At 41.8% G+C, this 19528-nt stretch overlaps 1 protein-coding gene across 1 annotated transcript in view; it reads left to right on the top strand.

Annotated features, from left to right (window-relative positions):
- DPP4 (dipeptidyl peptidase 4) overlaps positions 1–19528 on the top strand; it is an 81189-nt gene that overhangs the window by 24946 nt on the left and 36715 nt on the right. Inside the window, exons 6-14 of the mRNA XM_032803566.2 lie at positions 3854–3906; positions 4014–4086; positions 6440–6560; positions 8560–8720; positions 10981–11084; positions 15819–15954; positions 16118–16162; positions 18966–19070; positions 19167–19234. Coding sequence (XP_032659457.1) covers positions 3854–3906; positions 4014–4086; positions 6440–6560; positions 8560–8720; positions 10981–11084; positions 15819–15954; positions 16118–16162; positions 18966–19070; positions 19167–19234 — 866 coding nt within the window. The remainder of the gene's footprint in view (positions 1–3853; positions 3907–4013; positions 4087–6439; positions 6561–8559; positions 8721–10980; positions 11085–15818; positions 15955–16117; positions 16163–18965; positions 19071–19166; positions 19235–19528) is intronic.

The raw sequence follows: 19528 nt of genomic DNA on the forward strand, positions 1-19528 counted from the left end.
GGCCCAGGTCCCTCCCTCTCCACTCCCCTCCTCCAAGGACACTAGGGGAGTGATTAAGAACTGGTTCAGAGGCAAGCAATATCGCCTTGAACCTACCCCAGAGAAGAGAAAGCGCGAGACCCAGAGAACAGTACCGGCAATTTGCCACACAATGTGATACTGGAATGTATATTTTGAAAATGGGGCCACCTGCAAATAGATCTATTTGTGAATGCCTGCAACTAAGTGCCCAAGGTTCTGCTCCAGAGCAGCTCTGGGAAGGCGATCAATGAGGGACGCATTCCTGACCACATGGAACACAGATCTCTTCTATACATTCATGCATTACTTCTACCCAGGGTAATATAGAAAATAAGGACCGACAAAGCCAGATCATAATAGCCCACACGTGGCCAAGACAAGTGTAGTATCCGTACATAACACAGATGTCAGCAGGTGCCCCAATCACTCTCCTGCTCCAGACGGACCTGTTAACACAACGAGAGGGTCATATGAAACATCCGAACATAGTGATGCCACACCTGAAAACATGGCTCCTCTATGGTTCTCTAATGGTGAACTAAACTGTTCTGAACAGGTCCAGTAGGTGCTACTCCACAGTAGAAAACATACTACACTTAACACCTACCTACAAAAGTGGAAGAGATTTACAGCCTGATGCACCGCCAGACAAACCACTGTAACATCTGCACTCTTCCATTGATCTTAAACTACCTCCTGGAATTAAAACAATCTGGCCTCTCCATTAGCTCCATAAAGATACACCTCATGACTATCACTTCCTTTCACCAAAACATCGGTGACACTACAATATTTGCTCACCCAATCAGCAAGCGATTCCTCAGGGGCATTCACACCATCTATCCAGATGTGAGACCATCGACACAACCCTGGGACCATGCTAGGAGGGCACTTCTGTACAGTCACCTGGAGTGAAGCACCTCTGGGGACGTCTCTCAAACAAGAAGAGAATGTTATTCACCTTGTTCTTTGAGATGTTTCCCCTTGTGGGTGCTCCACCCTCCTTCCCTCTACTTCGAGTTTAAAACAGATTCTGCAGTAGATAAGGAATTGAGGAGTCTGGGTCACGTGCATGCTAGATGAAGCGCCAATGGTGCATGAGGCAGGCACTGCACGACTCATACAGGCACTGCTGCAAAACTCCGAGCAAAGGGACAGGGATGCACCATCACCTGGAGTGGAGCGCCCACAGGGGACACATCTCAAAGAACCTCAGTTACTACACAAGATGAGTAACCTTCTTTTGTACAGGCAGCCAGAGTTCTGACATTTCCTAAATGTTGAGTGCTCAGTTTTGCAACATTAATGGTATTTCTTTAATGTAAGGTGTGTGTATGTAGTAATGTATAGGGATAGATTTTCAACTTTGCCAGCAGAAGCTTGACACAGAAGGTGAGGGAGCCATTCTTTGCCCCTACCCTGGCATGAATTAGAACAGCCGTTTTACACCCTCTGATTATGGTCACTGAAGGAATATATCTCAGTTTGTGATAGATGGAATGCATTTCTCTCCAGTCAATCCCCCTGCCAGTTCCTTCCGCATCACCTAACATGTCCCTACACTATTTCTGTGTCTCTGAGGATTCCCCCACACTCTGGGCTTCCTCTGCAGGAAGGTTATGGGAAGGTTTCACCTGAGCAGTACCAAGGGAACATACTGGGGCAGAGAATCTGTCCCATAATATGTGTGCCGGCTGACAAAAAAAAAATAATTAAAGACATGCCTGTATTCTGAAGGACTCAGTGAGTGGTGACTTACACAGTATGCAAATAGTAGATGATTTTCTCAAAGAGCTCTTTCCACACGGTCTGAATTTTTGAACAATGAATGCCTTTTATAGCGTACAAATGGCAAATCTCTGCAAACAGTCATCTGTTCTTACACTTTTTTATGACTATGACTCAATACTTAATAAATTTTCATGTGGGGAAAAATACATTAACCAGACATATGAACTATCTTGCTAGGGATTTTACTTCTCTAGTATTCTTAAACACATGAAAATCCAGCCAGTTATTCAATGCTGTTTTGTTTTTGCCAGAATCCTGTATTTCTATGCTTCCTTTTTGATTGTACATTAAAATTTAACTTTTCACTATTTTTTTTCTGCAGTGTTAGCCGTCATAATATGCCTCCTTGCTTAGTAATCACATTAGATATACCATATATTCATGATTTATTGGTGTGTGCTGTTTTGTTTTCTGTTGTCATAAAAGTTAACTTCTGTATACCAGAAGCTAGTCTTTAAATTCTTGTACAATAGGGCCATTGAAAGGTATGCATCATATTAACCCTTACAATGCTGGCATTTCCCAGAGTGGCAATGAAATGAATGTTTAGTTCGTATTAGAGTTAGGTCTGAAGCACAAAAACAGGATGCAGTTTTCAAACCACCCTTCCCCCCAGAATTTCAGTGGTCTTTGGATACAGGGTTTTTGTTCAGGACCCATCTCTACTTACCTCTGTTAGTTTAGTCTATTAATCTGATTGATCCATTGATCTAATCATCATTTTTATGGTACCTATCACTGTAGAATTTAATCAATTCAAATGGATCACAGCAATACAGTGAAATCCGTCCTGAAGAGATTAGAAAATGCCAGCATTGTAAGGGTTGACATGATGCAAAACTCTCAGGGGTCAGGTTGTTAAAGGATTAAAAGATGAGCTTCTGGAATAGAGAAATTAACTTTTGTAACAACAACAACAAAAAAAACCAACCCTAACACAAATCAATAAATCGAGAGGACATGTACATCTATTATATAATAGCCATGTGGCCAGTAAGCACCAAGACGTGTGAGTAGGCAAAGTTAGAAAAAACCTTTTGACTGAATGAGAACTTATAAGGAATAAATTATTTAATAGTCCGCTGCTATAGAACAATTATTAAACATCAGAGAATTACTGTTTTCTTTTATTTTACTGGAAAAATAACATAACAGTAAATGCATTATTAAATAGCATGATGGATGGAGCATGAGAACTGTCATGCTAGATCAGATCTATTGGCCACCTACTTTGATATCCTGCCAGACAAGATCCCTGTGTAGAGTGAGGGAATAGGATGGTACACGGAGATCCCAGATAGGATCCCTTGAGCCACATATACCATCTCATTCCCTCACCCTACTCATACACCCCCACTGGAACTACATGAAGCTAGATCTCTGCAGACTGCAACAGGCAGAAGTGAGGGATGGGATGGATTTCTATGAAAATATAGTGGGAAATATAACAACTTGGAACTGTTACCTCTTCCTTGTTGAGCTGCTACACGAGTCATTCCTGGGGGGCAGAGGGACCATGAAACAGCTGAACGCTTAGTGAAGTAGCATGGCATTGAAGAACGAGTGCCAGAGAAACAGCAGAGGTACTAGTCTGACAGTGGGACTCAGGGAAGTTGCAGGGCTGCTCCAGTCTCTGCACTGAAGACTTGCTTCAATATTGCTACAGACCAATAGTGATGGAACAGATCATGCCTCGCCTGAACTGCAGTCCTCCAGTTCCCTAGATCTCTCTATCTCTGATCTTAATCAATGGTCGTCACTTTGGTATCTGGGCAGCTCCCACCAAAGAGGATGACTTAAGGAAAGCTCAAGATGAACCTTGCAGAGATTCTTCTTTCTGCAGCTTCTCCTGCCTTTTCCGTGGGTGAGGACAGTCTGGCCCGTTGGTAGTCACCAGTGCATGTTGGTTGTGTTCACCCCTCCCAAATGGGAGTCTGAGGAGGTGTCAGATATTATTGCCAGTATCTCATAACACATTCACAGGACTCCTAAGTTGGTCATGGTGATCTAGTTTCTCAATATAAAAATGATTCTTTTGCAGCTCTGGAGGCATTCATACACGGCTTCATACCACATCTATGATTTAAATTCAAGGTCAGTAGCTATTACAGAAAAATCATATAGTATGAAGCCACATTGCAATGAAATGACATTCCACTGATTTGTCTTTCTTGTATACTTTTTGTTTTGTTTTTCCCTAGTTCCTTAGTAACTGATAATCTACTGCCTAATGATACCCAGTACATATCCTGGTCACCTGTTGGTCACAAACTGGTTAGTAAATATAAGTGTAATGAAATTTCTGCAGTGTATTTCCAATACCACTGTCACACTTTCTGGGGTGGCTCATGACCATGAGTGCCTATCTCAGGGCAGACTGTCAAGAGCAGGGCAGATACTCCAAACTTGTGGTATGTTCTATAATTAGATTTCACCAAGCCAGCAACAAATGTTAACTCGTAAAGTATTACAGTAGTCTGATAATGGAGTCACAGACAGTCCCCATCGACACATCAGTCTATTTTGTCACCCAGGCAAGCTGGACTATGTGATAGATTGTCACTTACACCAAAAATGACAACACATTCAGGTTACACGCAGTCCTCAGACACCAGTCAATCATCCAGATCAATTTGCATCCTAGCTCTCACACCAAAGACAACACTGGTAGCCAAGTCTATTGTACACTAACTAAAAGTTCATTAGCTAGAAAAAAGAAATGAGCATGATAGAGAGGATAAGCAGGTAAAATATATATATACAGATGAGTTGCAGTCTATAATTTGAAATGGTAGGAGAGAGATAGTAACCTACCAGTTTCCCAAAAGTCTCTCAGGGCTATCCATAGTCTGTCTTCTCATTCAGTTACTCTGCCCTGTTAGAATCCAAACACTTCAGAGGTGAAGAATTTTTCCCTGTGTCCATACTTATAGCTTCTCACACAAAACTAGCTGACAGGGTCACTACCCATGTGGGTTTTCACTTTGATGATGGAGAGTAAGGAATTCATTTAGTCTTTGATCGCCAATCCTCACACACACAGACCACTTGCTTTGAAGTTTTTACTTTTCTGTCAACATTTTTCATTTGCATTCTGCAAGGCTTCTTTCTCATTTGTTGAGTTATTTAGTTACAGGGGTATACACATTGTAAATATTTGCTATTACACTATAAGAAGATACAGATAAGAGAAAATGAAGTGTGTAGCATCCCATTCATTTTTGTGAAGTTTAAACACTAAATACATTCTAATACATTTAACGATCACTTTGATCTACATAAGTACACAAGTGAATTATCCTGGCTTCCAGTTCTGCTTTTGTATGCATTCAGGGAGGCCTGGGGCTTTGGCATGAGCTGGCGTCTAGTCTGCCAGCATCACAACCACAGTATGGATGTGATCATAGAGGGATGATGGCCACATTTAGTACACATTGTGATGATGATGTTTTTCCATTGCTGCAGAAAAACGTCAGATAGTTCCTTTAAAGTTATTGTTGCTGTTGGAAGCATTGCAATGCCCTAGTGATTTTTCTGAGCAATAGTTCTCTAAATAGTGGAGGCTTTGGGCCCATCTATACAGTCACATAGGAGACCTTGCTACAAAACAGCAGAAAGTAATATCCCACTCCAGCGCTATTGCTTACTAATAAACTGTGTGCTTTCTCAGGGTCAAATTCTCATCCTCTGAGTAAAGCCTGAGTAAACGATCTTTAATTGGGGTGGGGGCTATACAAGTGTCAGGGGGACAGAATCCTCCCTGACCCCAAATCAAAACAGGATGTAGAGCCATTGTCCAAAGACTGCAGCTACTGTCCACAGCCTCTAAGCTGTTGTAGCGGCTGTGGTCTATAATGAATTCTTTACATGGAGTGTTGGTCTGTGGATTCCCTACCTGTATTGCTCCCATGACAGCTAAGTTGCCATTGTGCATTCTTGTTGGCTGTGTCTTGGGGCTAGAGATGCTGAATAGGGTTTTGCACATCTTACTTTATACAGAGCTCCTGAAAAATGACAGAGTCCTGCCTCCTGTAAAAAGTTGTCAAAGGAGTGCAGCATCCTTACAAACCTTGCAAGATAACTAAGACCCTTGCCAATGTTTTATCAAAGAGCTTACAGCTTCCACTGTCAGACTGGTGACAGTGTAGCTGAGTGAATAGAATACTGTACTACAACTCAGGAGATCTACATTCTACTCCTGGCTTGGCCTGCTTGGTGACCTTAAGCAATTGACTTTACCTCATCTGTAAAATGGGGGATGATACTGATCTCCTTTGTAAAGTGCTTTGAGATCAACAGATGGAAAGTGCTATAGATGCACTTATCTCTTGATTATTAGCAGCACCTGATGATTTATTCCCCCAGGTCTCTGTTCATGACCATAGGCCAGATCACTCACTACTCCAACGTTTTCTATTACTAATTAATTTAATACTAATAAATAATGTTTTTATTTAAGTACCTGCATTGTATTTGGTGAAACGTAACTGTCGAAGACAATCTCTGCCATCTGAAAGAGCGACAAATAAGACAATGGGAGGGAATAGGAAGGAACTCTGTGACTTTTTCTAGCATTGGATTCTAACAGTAACTATTGTAATAACTAAGATTTTGAGGTTTTTTACAGGCATATGTTTGGAATAATAACATTTACATCAAAGAATCACCAGGTGTGTCAAGTGTGCAGATCACCTCAAATGGAGAAGAAAATAAAATTTTTAATGGAATAGCTGACTGGGTGTATGAAGGTAATTACCTACATATTTTACCTTACAAGAAAACGTAGAAACTTATTTGTTAGTCTGTTTAAAATATGTGAAAATAAACACATGGAGGAAGAAAAGCACCTTAAACGGTATCACCACCTAGCTTATACTATATAGAAAGTGTCAGCCACAGAAATCAAAATGCTTTAAAAAGTAAAGTGGGTATCATGGTACTTGTTTTGCAAATGGGGAAACAGAGGCACAAAGATGTGTAATGACTTGATTAATGTCACATGGCAGGTCAGTGGTACATCTAGGCATAGAATCCTGGTCTTGTGCTTTCTAGTCCAGTTCATTATCCTATGGACCACTCTAACATGGAGGCAGTGTTGCCTAGTGCAGTGTTTTCCAAACTTGGGATTCCGTTTGTTTAGGGAAAGCCCCTGGCGGGCCAGGCCGGTTTGTTTACCTGCCGAGTCCACAGATCCAGCCAATCGCGGCTCCCACTGGCCACAGTTCACTGCTCTAGGCCAATGGGAGCTGCTGGAAGCAGCAGCCAGCATGTCCCTTGGCCCGCGCTTCTTCCAGCAGCTCCCATTGACCTGGAGCTTTCCCTAAACAAGCAACATCCCAAGTTTGGGAAACACTGGCCTAGTGGGTAAAGCACTGGACTGAGAATAGGACTTTATGAGTTCTATTCCCAGATCTTCCATTGGCCTGCTGGGTGACCTTGGTCAAGTCACTTCCCTGGTTTGTTCTTCAGTTTCTTCATCTGCAAGGTGGAAGCAAAGCACTCTGACAACTATGGATGAAAAGTTTTATAAAAAACCTTGGTATTCTTGTACATGAAAAGCCTACATGTTAAAATATAGTAATATAATAAATGCAGTGTTTACCAAAATATTTGGCTTGCTCTGCCTCTACCCCATCAGTGGTGTAGGGAGAGAGCTAGACCTCTGAATTGTTCCCATAGTCTCAGCTTTCATTTAAAAAAAAATCTATCCATTATCCTTATAAAGAGAATTTTCAAAAAGTGAATGTAATCAATGCAGAGACAACTGCCTGAATTTGTATAAAGCCTGAAATAATAGCTGTGAAGTGTGAACTTCCCCTTCACTTCAGTGAGTACTGACTTGTATGCATGCCAAGGATACTTAAAATGTCAACATTGTTAACTCTTTTGCTGATAATCAAAGAGTGTTGGAAAGGAAAGGAAGTCTGTTATGAGGATTTACTCTGGTGTTTTGCAAGATGTAGGTGGAGTGGGTTTGACAGATAAGCTGGGAGATCATGGAAGATTTATAAACTAAGGTGTTTCACACCACATGAGCTTACAAAGGGGCACAGCTGGTTTCATTTCTCTTAAGTGGAGCTCAGCTTTCAAAAGTTTGGGAAATACTGTATTAATAGTTTAACAGTTAGTAAGGCCATATGTGCTTGGTTTTAGTTATGGCCATTCCATTCACTGGCTGTTTGGACATACTAGGCCAAATTCTACCCTGTGCAACCATTAAAGTCAAACCAGTGAGGTCAGTGGGGTTCCATGGTCGTAAATCTTTGCAGAATTCTTATTTGTTTTCTGTGTGCATAGGTTAAGACAGAAATGTATGCCAAATTTTTAAACGTCTGGCTTTACCTTCTGCTCTTGGATTTGGCAATAGATCTGCCTTACTTCCAGATAACTTGGTTACAAGATTGAAAGCTCATTTGGGAATTTTATACATCGTAAAGTGATAAAGGTTTTATATTGTTTTAAAATGCTTTTATTTTGTAAGGGGAGTGTGTGATAGATGACAGGACTAGCACCCAGTACAGATTTTTTTTTTTATTATTGCAGCCAGATTCAGGAAATATTACTATAAAAGGCTATTTGTTGTAAGCATTCATTTACTGGGTAATTCTAGAACCCAGGCAAATAGTCTGTACTTCAGTTGCTGAACCTCAGCATAAATCTGGGCAAAGCAAATTAGAACAATAATTCAGATGCAGATGCCAATTTAGCAGCTATTACTTCAAAAGAACGTCTTTGCATCTCTTTCAGAGGAAATGTTCGGCACCCATTCTGCTCTGTGGTGGTCTCCAAATGCCAGTTTTCTAGCATATGCAGAGTTTAATGATTCAGAAGTTCCTGTTATGGAGTATTCCTTTTATGCAGAAGACACGCTGCAGTATCCAAAGACCATTAGACTCCCATATCCCAAGGTCTGTGTTATTTATTAAACATGGTTGTTCAGCAGTTTGAGGCTATTCTCTTAATCATTTAATCACTTCCTGCTGATGAAAATATTGTCTGTCTCTCCTCAACAGCTTGCTGTGATTACTCTTACTGAAGTCAACAGCATCTGGCAATGTTAACGTATTTTTATTATCTTCAGGGGAAAAAAGTCTGATTTAAGGTTTTTTGTTATTTTTCCAGAACCACTGAAGGGATGACAAGCAGTGATGGAGATAGTGAGGCATGCTATTATATAGCATTATGCATAAGGGTGTTGCATGGGCTTTAATTAATAGAATTCTCTCCTGCAGGCCATAGAACCTCTCCAGAGCTACAGCCGCAGCCCCTGGTTGATGTGTGCCTTCCATAGAGGAGGGAGTGTTTCACAGTCACAGAGTCACTGTCTACACCGATGTGCAGGGCTGTCCTTTATCCATACGCCAAGTACGCAGCTCCATAGAGCACCAGGAAATTTGGGGCACCACATTTCCTGGTGCCCTGCACAGCTGCATGCTGCCCCAGCCCCTGCCCCGCGTCTTCCCCATGGCTCCCACCCCCGCTCTGCCCCAACCTTGCCCCCACTCCACCCCTCCCCCAATGCCTCTGCTCCACCCTGCCTCTTCCCGTCCCTGCTCTGCCCTGCCTCTTCCTGCTCCCACCCCTTCCCAGTCCCATCTCTTCCCCATAGCTCCCACCTCTGCTCCACCCCAGCTCCGTCCCCACTCCACCCCTTCCCCATAGCCCCTGCCCTGTTCCACCCCCTCCCTGCCTCTTCCCACCCCTGCTCTGGCCCAGCCCCTCTCCCACTCCCCTGATGAATGCAGCAGGGCTAGGCCTGCACTCACCAGTGGCAGGAAGTGCAGCGGCCTGGCCCCAGCCGTGCCGCTGGTGAGTGCTGGTGAGTGGGTCCCCCTGCCCCCAAGCCAGCCCCACCCCTCCCCCCACGGGGGGGTTGCGGGAGTGGGGGCAGAATAGCTAGTGACAGGCCCTGCCTATGTCCTTATATCCTTGATACCTCAGAGCGCACCACTTCCTTCTACCAGTTCCACTGCCAGATGGCCACTATATGCCCTCAGCATAAGGAGAATTTGTCCCTTAGGTAGCAGAGTGAATGGAGGAAACCGAATGAAGGATAGCAAGGCGTAATGAATCAGAGAGGCGCATACACAGCAGAAAAGCTGGTTGAACTTCATTTGGTGATGTTGACAGAGGTCCAGCTGGTAACAGCAAGATAGTTGACTAATAGCATCAGGGATCCCAACTTGAATATGGCCGTTAATAAGCTAAACTCAGCAGGTGTGGACTAAAGTTTGCATTTACATGGCACTTTCTGTCCACAAATCTCAAAGCAAATGTTTCTGACTGGGAGGCCAGGGAGAGGAGGAGAGGTGTGTGAGAATCAGGAATATTTCAGTGGTACCATAAAAAGCACCATCCCCAGTGAAATCATTGTGTCGTGTTTTGGGATGTTTCAGTCAATGGCTCCCAGGAGATAGTTTTAATTTCTCATTTGTTGTGTGTTTTGTGACCAAGTAAGGAAGGAGATATTGGTGTTGTTTTTGCTGGATAAGGATCTCACCAAGGGATACAACATAATGGATTTGTTTGCTTCTTCACTGAACTCAGAAGTATGTGTCCCTTTTAGCATGGAATATTGCTGGTCTTAGGAAGGATCAGCTATGAGTTTTTAACTCCAATTACTGGTATTTCTGGGTGATTATCATTTGTAGAGGAATCAATGACCTGAAAGGGATGGTGCTAACTTCTCTTAGAGGACAGGGCATCTGCTCAGGAAATATATTGCTGTGAGATGTCAGAGCTTTCTGAATCCATGGTGAAAGGTGGTTTGCCAGACACACACATACACCCAATCTGGTAGTGGAGTTGAATATAACCCATTGCTAGAGAGCAATAAGCCCTACCCTCTGGCAAAGTTATGGTATATTAGTAAATATAGTAAATGAAGACAGAATATGTCAAACACAATTATGGATATTTATTTTTATAAATGAAGAGGTATGTTTTTATTAGAACTATGTGGCTAATCTCTTAATAAAAAAAATAAGTGTATGTGCCCATCTGAACAGAATTGTGTTTTTTCACATAGTCTAACCTGCATGGTACTGCAGTCTCACTGTTGCTGCACTTTACAGTTTCTTTTCTGTCTTCCCTAATGTCAAGAGGTTTTTTTTCACTTAGAAATTATTTATTGTCTTCAAAAATACCGTGAAACATATTCTTTTTCAGGCAGGAGCTGCAAATCCTACTGTAAGATTATTTGTTGTGAATACCCAATCTCTTCCCACTGTGAATTCCAGTGAAATTATTGCGCCAGCTAGTATAATATCAGGGTAAGTAGTTTTGATAGTATGTGTGTTTTCTCTGTGAATGCCCTAGATTACTACTGTATATCACTGAGTTACATTATCACACTGCTCAGAGAGGAACAGGATTTACTGTGTAAAGCCCATGCAGAGATTATTCTTTCTAAAAATAATTTAAAGGTGATGGCATGTTCCAGATTTCTTGTGCTCAGAATATGACACGTTATTGGCTCATCTTATATAGTGGATCCTTCTTATAGTGAAGTCATTTCACAGAACAGCTTTACTATCAGCAGAAATTGACTATACGTGGAAATGCAATTTGCACATTACAATGCACTGAGAAAAAATTTAGAATTGTCACTTTATTTCACTGTAAGTGAAGATTCACTGTATCTGGTTTCACTGGGAGGAGATTCCACTGTGTTTTCAATGGCTCATTTAAAGCAATACTGCTTATATTGTGAGGTAACATAGCAAAGTTCCTCTGATTAAACTTAGAATGTATAAGCCAGTAATTCTGAAAGTAAACAAAAAGTCTTATTTCTCAAAATGCCACTGACAATGTACTACTTGACATTAATTTGAGTATTCTGAAAAGAGCAACCAAGAGGATTTAACACATACACGCACAATTCTGTATCCAAAGTCTCCTGTTTCTACAATACTGTAGACTTATGGAGTGTAAGTGTCTAATGTTTACAGTAAGGATTTAGAGACAGATAGTGTGTACTGTATCACACAGAAAGAGGTGATAATCTTTAGTGAAAGCAAAGCAGGCCTGTTAGTCAGGAAATAAAACAGCATCCTCTGCTGTGTTATCAAATAACTAAAGCCAGAATACAGAGAATATTCCATTCCAATCCTCACCACAGTAAAATCAACATCCTTTGTATTAACTGAATCAGTGATTGAAGCATATATCTAACCTCATGTATTTGTTTGCATTAATATATTGTTCATATATTCTTCTATAGCCCTACAATAATTCCACAAAATATTGATGATGCTAGCTAGCTCTTGAAGTTTTCTAGATAGAAGTGTAAAATAAACATCTGTTTTCAGTTCAGTTTTAATTGGTTTCTTTGTTCTTTAGAAAAATCTCCTTATCTTTCACTAGCTCCCAGTGAAAGCAGAACAATACCATTCTTAGCTCAAAACAATAACATGCACACACCCTCCCAGCCTAATACAGGGCCTAATTTTCTACTGGAGTTACTCTAGTTTTATATCAGTGTAATACCATATAAATCTGGGCTAACACAATGGTGAATCCGACCCAGAATTTTCAAGAATACAGATGTCTAACTCTGCTTAGGATCAAATATGTTACACTTAAATTAAACCTTGATCTTGTAAGTAAGGATGTAGGAAGCACTTGATGCTGTTACAAACATCCATCCCCGTGCACAACTCCCACCTTTCTTAAAGAATTACACGATAGTGACGTTTAATAAATAAAAGATGGTCTGCGATTAATGTGGTGTAATGTAAAGCAATGTAAGTATTCATAGTGGGGACTGCATAGAAAACATTCTCACTGCTGAGGGAAAAGTAACTCCAAAGTAGTGTGGGTTTGTCTCAAGTTTTCCCTGTTTTGAAAAGATAGATTTGTCCCCACTGTAAATAGACTGCCAGCTGGGGATAGAGAAGGGGATGCAGGCAGTTTTTTTGGCATTTTCCTTATGAGAGAGAGAAACTTTCACCCTTGTATGGCTAAATTCTGGCCCTTCATGGAGGGCTTGCAGGGGTGGGGAGTCTGCATGGCTTTACTACCCCAGGGGGAGCTACAGGAGACGATATGCCTGCACACATTTGCCTGTGCAGTGCTGCTGAGCTCTCCAAAGGAGCGTAGTCACTTCACCAAGCTTAAAGCTGGTGCTACATGCACCTCTGTCCACTGATATCTAGTCCTGCTGGCTGGGCCCATAGCGCTGACAGGACACTTGTGTTCTTTTGCCCAAGCTAGTGCATTAGCCCAGATATTATGGGGTCCTTGCCCTCTCTGAGCATGAGGATGTCTATCCTGCCTAAAGAAAACAATGTGAAGAGAGGCTCCTTTCACCATCTGTGTTTCTTGAATGGGTCTGGCCCTCAGGATTTAGAAATTTCTCATAAATTGTAGCATTTAACGAGGGGAGCACTCTGACCATTTCTCTGAGACAGCTGCCAAAATGCTTGAAATGGCAACATTTTGCCATTTAACATCTGTGGTGAAATTTGTGCATTTGCAAAAGGTCAGCACAATATATGTATATCATTAAAATCCCACTTAGATCCCTGTGGTGCTGAGTGTTCATGTGGGATGGTTAAGTGAGATGTAAGTAATGCCCAGGCCTGTGCACAGGGATGGATTTCACTCTGTGAGACTTTCACTTTGTACCAGTGTTGGAAATGAGAAGTTTGCAGACTGGGCAAACACACTGTGGTAGAGGGTTGCAGAGTGCACTTTCCAGGGAGAAAACAAGGAAGTGAAATGCAATACTTTTGCACTGCCTGACATCCCTGTAATTTGAATTAGTCACATTACGATTTACTCCTCAAATATAAGAATCCATGAAAACCAGAGGTACACTCCAGCCTACCTATTGGTTGTAAAATTATGTACATTAAACAAAAAGCTGCAAAAAGTCTTGGAACAAAATGATGATTGTCTTTTTTTTTAATTGTCTTGTTTGACGTTTATGTCTTCCTGCAGAATTGTCGACTTTCTCAATTTAAAGAACAAAACCAACTTTTTAAGTAATTTTCATTACTAAATTTGGATTTCTTTTCTATCACAGGAAACAACTGTTGTGGCATGGGTGGGAGGAGGAGATAGAAAAGCATCAAAGGCTCCTTCTTCTAGCCATTTTCTTGTTGCAGTTCCCCTTTTTTCTGTGGCTTGTGCTGTATTGCTCCGTAACAGTGAAAACAGCAACGTTAAAATGGAACATTAAATTTGAAACTGTTCACGAAACATAAAACCTGGAGCACAAGTGCCCTACGAAAGCATTACAATCCACAGCCAAGTGTCATGGGCTGCGCAGCACAGAAATAGATATTTATACACTTTATATACACGTATGAATACAACCCCTACATTGTAGTCAGAAATTCCCTCCAAAAAATCAGACCAGGAAGCCAGGTGGCATATCTGACAAAGTACAGCTGTTGTGGTTGAAGTTAATAATAAGTGCAGGGTTTTTTTGCACAGGGGACATGTTTATGGTCTCACAAACAGTTAATTAATTTCACCAAAAATCTCCCACCTGCTCTTTGTCAGCTGATTGTTAAGGGAAGGAGAGAGAACATATGAACTTTGACAAACATGTCAGCTGTAAAGCTAAGAGCAAAGTCCTGTGAAGACATCTGCATTAGATCAGTTCACAAAGCCTGCTGTAATTACCCCTGTCATACTGGGAAGGCATAACCTTATCTTCTCTTTTTACACACAAGAGTAAGGGATCATAGTTGGGAATGAGAACTACTGCATTCTGCGGGTTCTGCCCTTTGTTGTAATAAAGTGAGGAGCTCATGCAGATAGAGTGCAAAATTATAAAAGTGAAAGCTTTTCTCTTTGATTCTAAGTTCTTCCTGCAAAGGAGAGTTCTCAGCTGGATGATGTACTGGAGATGGAACTAAGATACTTGAGTAGCAAAATGTGCTGGTAGTATGCTCAAGGCCTTCACAGTAAGCACAGGATTCCCAGCAATATCGAACTGAGTCAGTGGGTATTGTCCATAGTACAGGGCTTTTGACATGCTGTTGAGTAGTTCTGAGTGGATCCATCAATGTCTCTGTCAACATTTAATTATAATTCTTGTGGGACGCTGACACTTTTTGGACAAACTTTTTGGCCTGAGGGCCACATCGGGGAATAGAAATTGTATGACAGGCCATGAATGCTCACAAAATTGTGGCTGGGGTGCAGGAGGGGGTGCGGGCTTTGGGTTGGGGCTGCATATGAGAAGTCTGGGGTGTAGGAGGGTGCTCTGAGCTGAGACCAAGGGGTATGGAGGGTGGCGGGGATCAGGGCTGGGGCAGGAGTGTGGGAAGGGGTGCAGGTTCTGGTTGTGGGTGCAGGCTTGGGAGGAGAGGTTTGGGGTGCAGAAGGATGCTCCAATCTGGGATCGAGGGGTTTGGAGAGCGGGAGGGAGTCAGGGATGGGGCAGAAGGTTGGGGCGAGGGGAGAAGCCCAGAGAGTGCAGGCTCCAAGCAGCGCTTACCTTAAGCGGCTCTCGGAAGCAGTATCATGTCCCTTCTCCGGCTCCTATGTGGAAGCACGGCCAAGTGGCTCTGCACGCTGCCCCATCCTCAGGAACCACCCCTGCAGCTCCCACTGGAGTGTGTAGGATCCGGAACAGGGCTATGACGCAGCTTAGCTGCGTGGTGCGGCCCCGACCCTGTGCCCCAGCCGGAGTGCTGGAGCAGGGCTGAGCCACGCGGTGCGGTTGGGGCTCTGAAGCAGGGCTGAGCCGCGCGGTGCGTCTCATGGGGTGGCTTAAAATGGCTCATGGGCTAGATCCGGCCTGTGGGCCGTAGTTTGAGCTTACTGTATGAATGAAAGTAAGCTGAGGCATTACCTGATGGCAAAACAATAGACATCAAGCATTGCAATGGGTTACTGAGGTCTGTAGCATTGAATGCAACTGAAAAGTTCACTGCAACTAAAAGTGTAAGACCTGAATATGTAGAGTTCAATGAACTACTGGACTCCACTATATAGAAAAGTAGTGTATGGAAGATACTGAAGCATCTAATAGCATTTGTTATTTCCAGGGATCACTATTTGAGTGTTGTAACATGGGTAACAGACGAAAGGCTCTGTCTGCAGTGGCTCAGAAGGATTCAGAATTTTTCAGTCCTTGTGATCTGTGACTTTACAAGAGAGGATGGAATGTGGCAATGTCCAGAGGTATGAAAAATGGAGCTAAATAGTCAAATGACTTAATAAATAAGAGTCAAGAGTGGGGTTGAGGAAAGAAAAATATATTCAGGCATATTTGTGTGATACATAGGCTGTATGAAATATACATTATAATGCCAGTCGGGGGGGTTGTTTTTTTTCCCCCCCTCAGGGCCAACAACATACAGAAGAAAGTAAAACTGGCTGGATCGGCACAGTGAGTATTCAGTTTCTAGATTACAACATATTACATAATACATTGATCATAATAAATGTCTTCCTTACATTTAATTAACTTCTTACCTTTCTAATGGTGTGTTACCTAGACCTAATCCATAACTTACTTAGACAACTGCTAATTGCGCACAGGTGGCAAAAGGAATAGATCTCAACTGGAGCTGTGCAAAACCCACTCATTTAAATTTCCTGGGGTTTGTAATGCTAAACTTTCTGAGTCTGGCTCTTTTAACCCTGGCTCCACATAGGTTAGATTGATCTAGGAGTTGCCAGTTGGCAACAGTCCTCTGGGACTGCACACCGGCTAGAGATAGCTGGCTTTGTCTCTTAGTCACTCCCTACCGCTGGTGGTAGTGTGAGGTTGTGCAGGAGCCAGGTATTCTCTGTTCCAGTTGAGAAGCCCTTGACACCAGTGGAATTCTCAGCGAGACCTGGCCACTCTCCAGCCCCTTTGCACCATCAGTGTGGCATGAAGGAGCCAGAATGTACTAAAAGAATCTGGCCCATAGCCTCTCCGCTGGTTTGGTTTTCAGCATAGCAAAGTACGAAATCACTTCATTCAGATGTCTCCCTTTATTTTCTTAAAACAAAATAAATTTCCCCAAACAACAACAAAATCTTGCTGGCTTTTTTGCATACGTTTTAACCAACCAGATGAAATTTTTTACACAGCTCTGCTGAGTAGAACCCCATCTAAATACCATTTTCCACATTGCATAGGGACAGAATGCCATGTGGTAGAGAGTAAGCACCTGTTGAACTACTTAGATGATCTGGAGGAAGTGAAGGATAGACCCAAAAGATCAGACCAGAGGGAGAAACGTGTTTCAGAATTTCTGATGAGAACACAGAATATGCTCTCTACGCCCGCACTCTCCACACATTGACTGTTTTAGTCACAAATTCACTTTTAAGTCAGAAAGGAAAAATTTAAAGAAACGCAGTGAGGGAGGAAACAGCAGGGATGAAATCACCCCCAGTACAGTGATGAGAGATCATCCCACCTGCTGTCAAATTTGATATGGAGAGGAAGGCTTTAATGCTGACACATTTTGCTTCTATACAGCAAAGGCTCCACAGTTAGGCAATTGGTGTAAACTGTTGGGCAAAATGGGGAGTCTTTGTGCCTTTTAAGTAGCAGGATTTAAAAAAAAATCTTAACTGTATAAAAAGGATCAAAGCCAAGATGAGGATTATTGACACAGAGATAGCAAATGTGTGTGAGACAGCAGGGTTTTTGATTCCACGGAAAACCAGATGGGTGTCAGTCTATAGCACACTAGCTTGCTGTGCACTAACTGGCTACGTGGACCCTGCTACCATGCACTAAAATTTCCATTTCAAACAGCAGTAGGTCAAAGCATACTATGGAACTTTCAGTGTCTGGTAGCTGGGTCCACATAGCCAGTTAGTAAGTGACAGGCTAGTGCACTGCAGACTCATATCCTGGCTTGCCATGCACAAAATGCCCATATAGGCAAGCCTGTACATATTCTGTCCTTTTAATCTCATCCAACCCTGGATAACATGACACTGCTTGATTAGTGACCTCTTTTTGTAAATTGCTTTGAGATCTACTGATGAAAATCACTATGTAAGAACTGGGCAGTAATATTTTTACCAACCAGAGAAAAAAATTTAGTAAATTCAAGATCACTCAGGACTCCATGGTCCCTAGGAACCAACAGTTTGTTACCTCAGAATTTAAGCCCTTACCAATTAAGTTAAAGGAGAATAACATTTAGCTGAATTAAGATTGCAGTTTTAAATAGGGCTCTGAGAAACTAGTGAAATACATTCCATGAAATTTTGTACAAAAATATTACCAAGGAGACAGTGTTGTCCAGAGAAATAAACACAGGTATTGGAAAGGCTTGATTTCTAATACCAGTTTATGCCACTGATGTATTGAATGGCCTTAGGCAAGTCACTTTATCTGTCGCAGTTTCCCCATATGTAAAACAGGAATAAACAATAACATGTCCTGGGGGATTGTGAGGATTGGTTAATGTTTTAAGCATGTAACACACTATAGAAATACTATCTGTAGTTATTTCATTTGGAGCAATTTCATGCCTTTCCATTCTTTTTCTACATGAGTTTGACTCAAAGCTCTCTGGAGTCAATGGAAAGACTCCCATTGATTTACTGTGCTTTGGATCAGCTCTGTTTTGTTGAATGGTTATGTCTTCAATGAAAACATAAAGATACAAGTGCCAGCTTTAAGCTGTTTTGAGTTGTGAAGCCACTGTCCACTCAAAATTGGGCTATTTGCCCTTGGAAAGTAGCTTGTTTTATTGGAAAATGAAGCCATTTTTCATTTGAGAAGTTTGCAGAACCTAGAAGACATGTCAATGAACTGTGCTCAAATTCATAAACATCATGCAAGCCCCCTCAAATTTCACATTTAGTGATTTGCAGTAACAAGTACACCATGATATTATAAAGTGACAGGGAAATAGTAAACCTGAAAGTCTTTAATTTGAAGGGGAGGTGGGAGCTTGTGGGTGGCAGGTTGCTAATGCACCGGAACTTCTGCTGCTGAAGAAACAAAGACAACATGTTGGCTGTGTTTACTTCTAAAGATGGTTGCTATAGGTTCCATGCACCTAATCAAAATAGATTTCCAGCCCTGAACTGAGACAGTATTCCGTGGTATGTTTACCGAAATGCATGCCATGAATGTTAAGAGCCTATGAATTCAGATTCCCAAAAACTGAAGGTCAGCATTTTGTTCTTGGGTTTCTGTTATCTGCTCTAATAATTTTGTTGTGTTTTTCCAGTTTCAGCCTTCTGACCCTTACTTTGCATCTGATAATATTAGCTACTACAAAATTTTAAGCAATACAGAGGGCTTCAAACACATTCACTATATCAACAGCACAGGGGTGAGTAATAATTCTTAGGATAGTCACTGCTGATTTACATTTCTTCAGGCCAGCTTGGAATTTATCATTCTACTTTTTGCCTCTCCTTGTTTTTAGAGCAAAATACCTATTACACATGGAAATTGGGAAGTAATCAGCATAGAAGCTGTAACCAATGACTTTATGTGAGTATTGTAAGAAAAGCAATTTAATTGCAAGTCTTTACAACATAATACAGGTTTGCTGGAGATCCCACTAGGCATGTATCTATATCTTTATTTGCCTAAGTACCTTTGAAAATCTAACCCTTGTGAATAGGCTAGAAGAAAGACCCACCCCACTTGTCTTTGTGGGGGTAGGGGTCCATAAAAGTTTAGTGGAACATATAAAGGATTCACTCAGATATGCACACGCTCACACGGTTCCCAACCCAAAACTCTGCATGCAAATGCCTATAAATATTGGGATATTTTTTCGTT

This window comes from Chelonoidis abingdonii, chromosome 10 (assembly GCF_003597395.2).
Source record: "Chelonoidis abingdonii isolate Lonesome George chromosome 10, CheloAbing_2.0, whole genome shotgun sequence".
Taxonomy (NCBI): domain Eukaryota; kingdom Metazoa; phylum Chordata; order Testudines; family Testudinidae; genus Chelonoidis; species Chelonoidis abingdonii.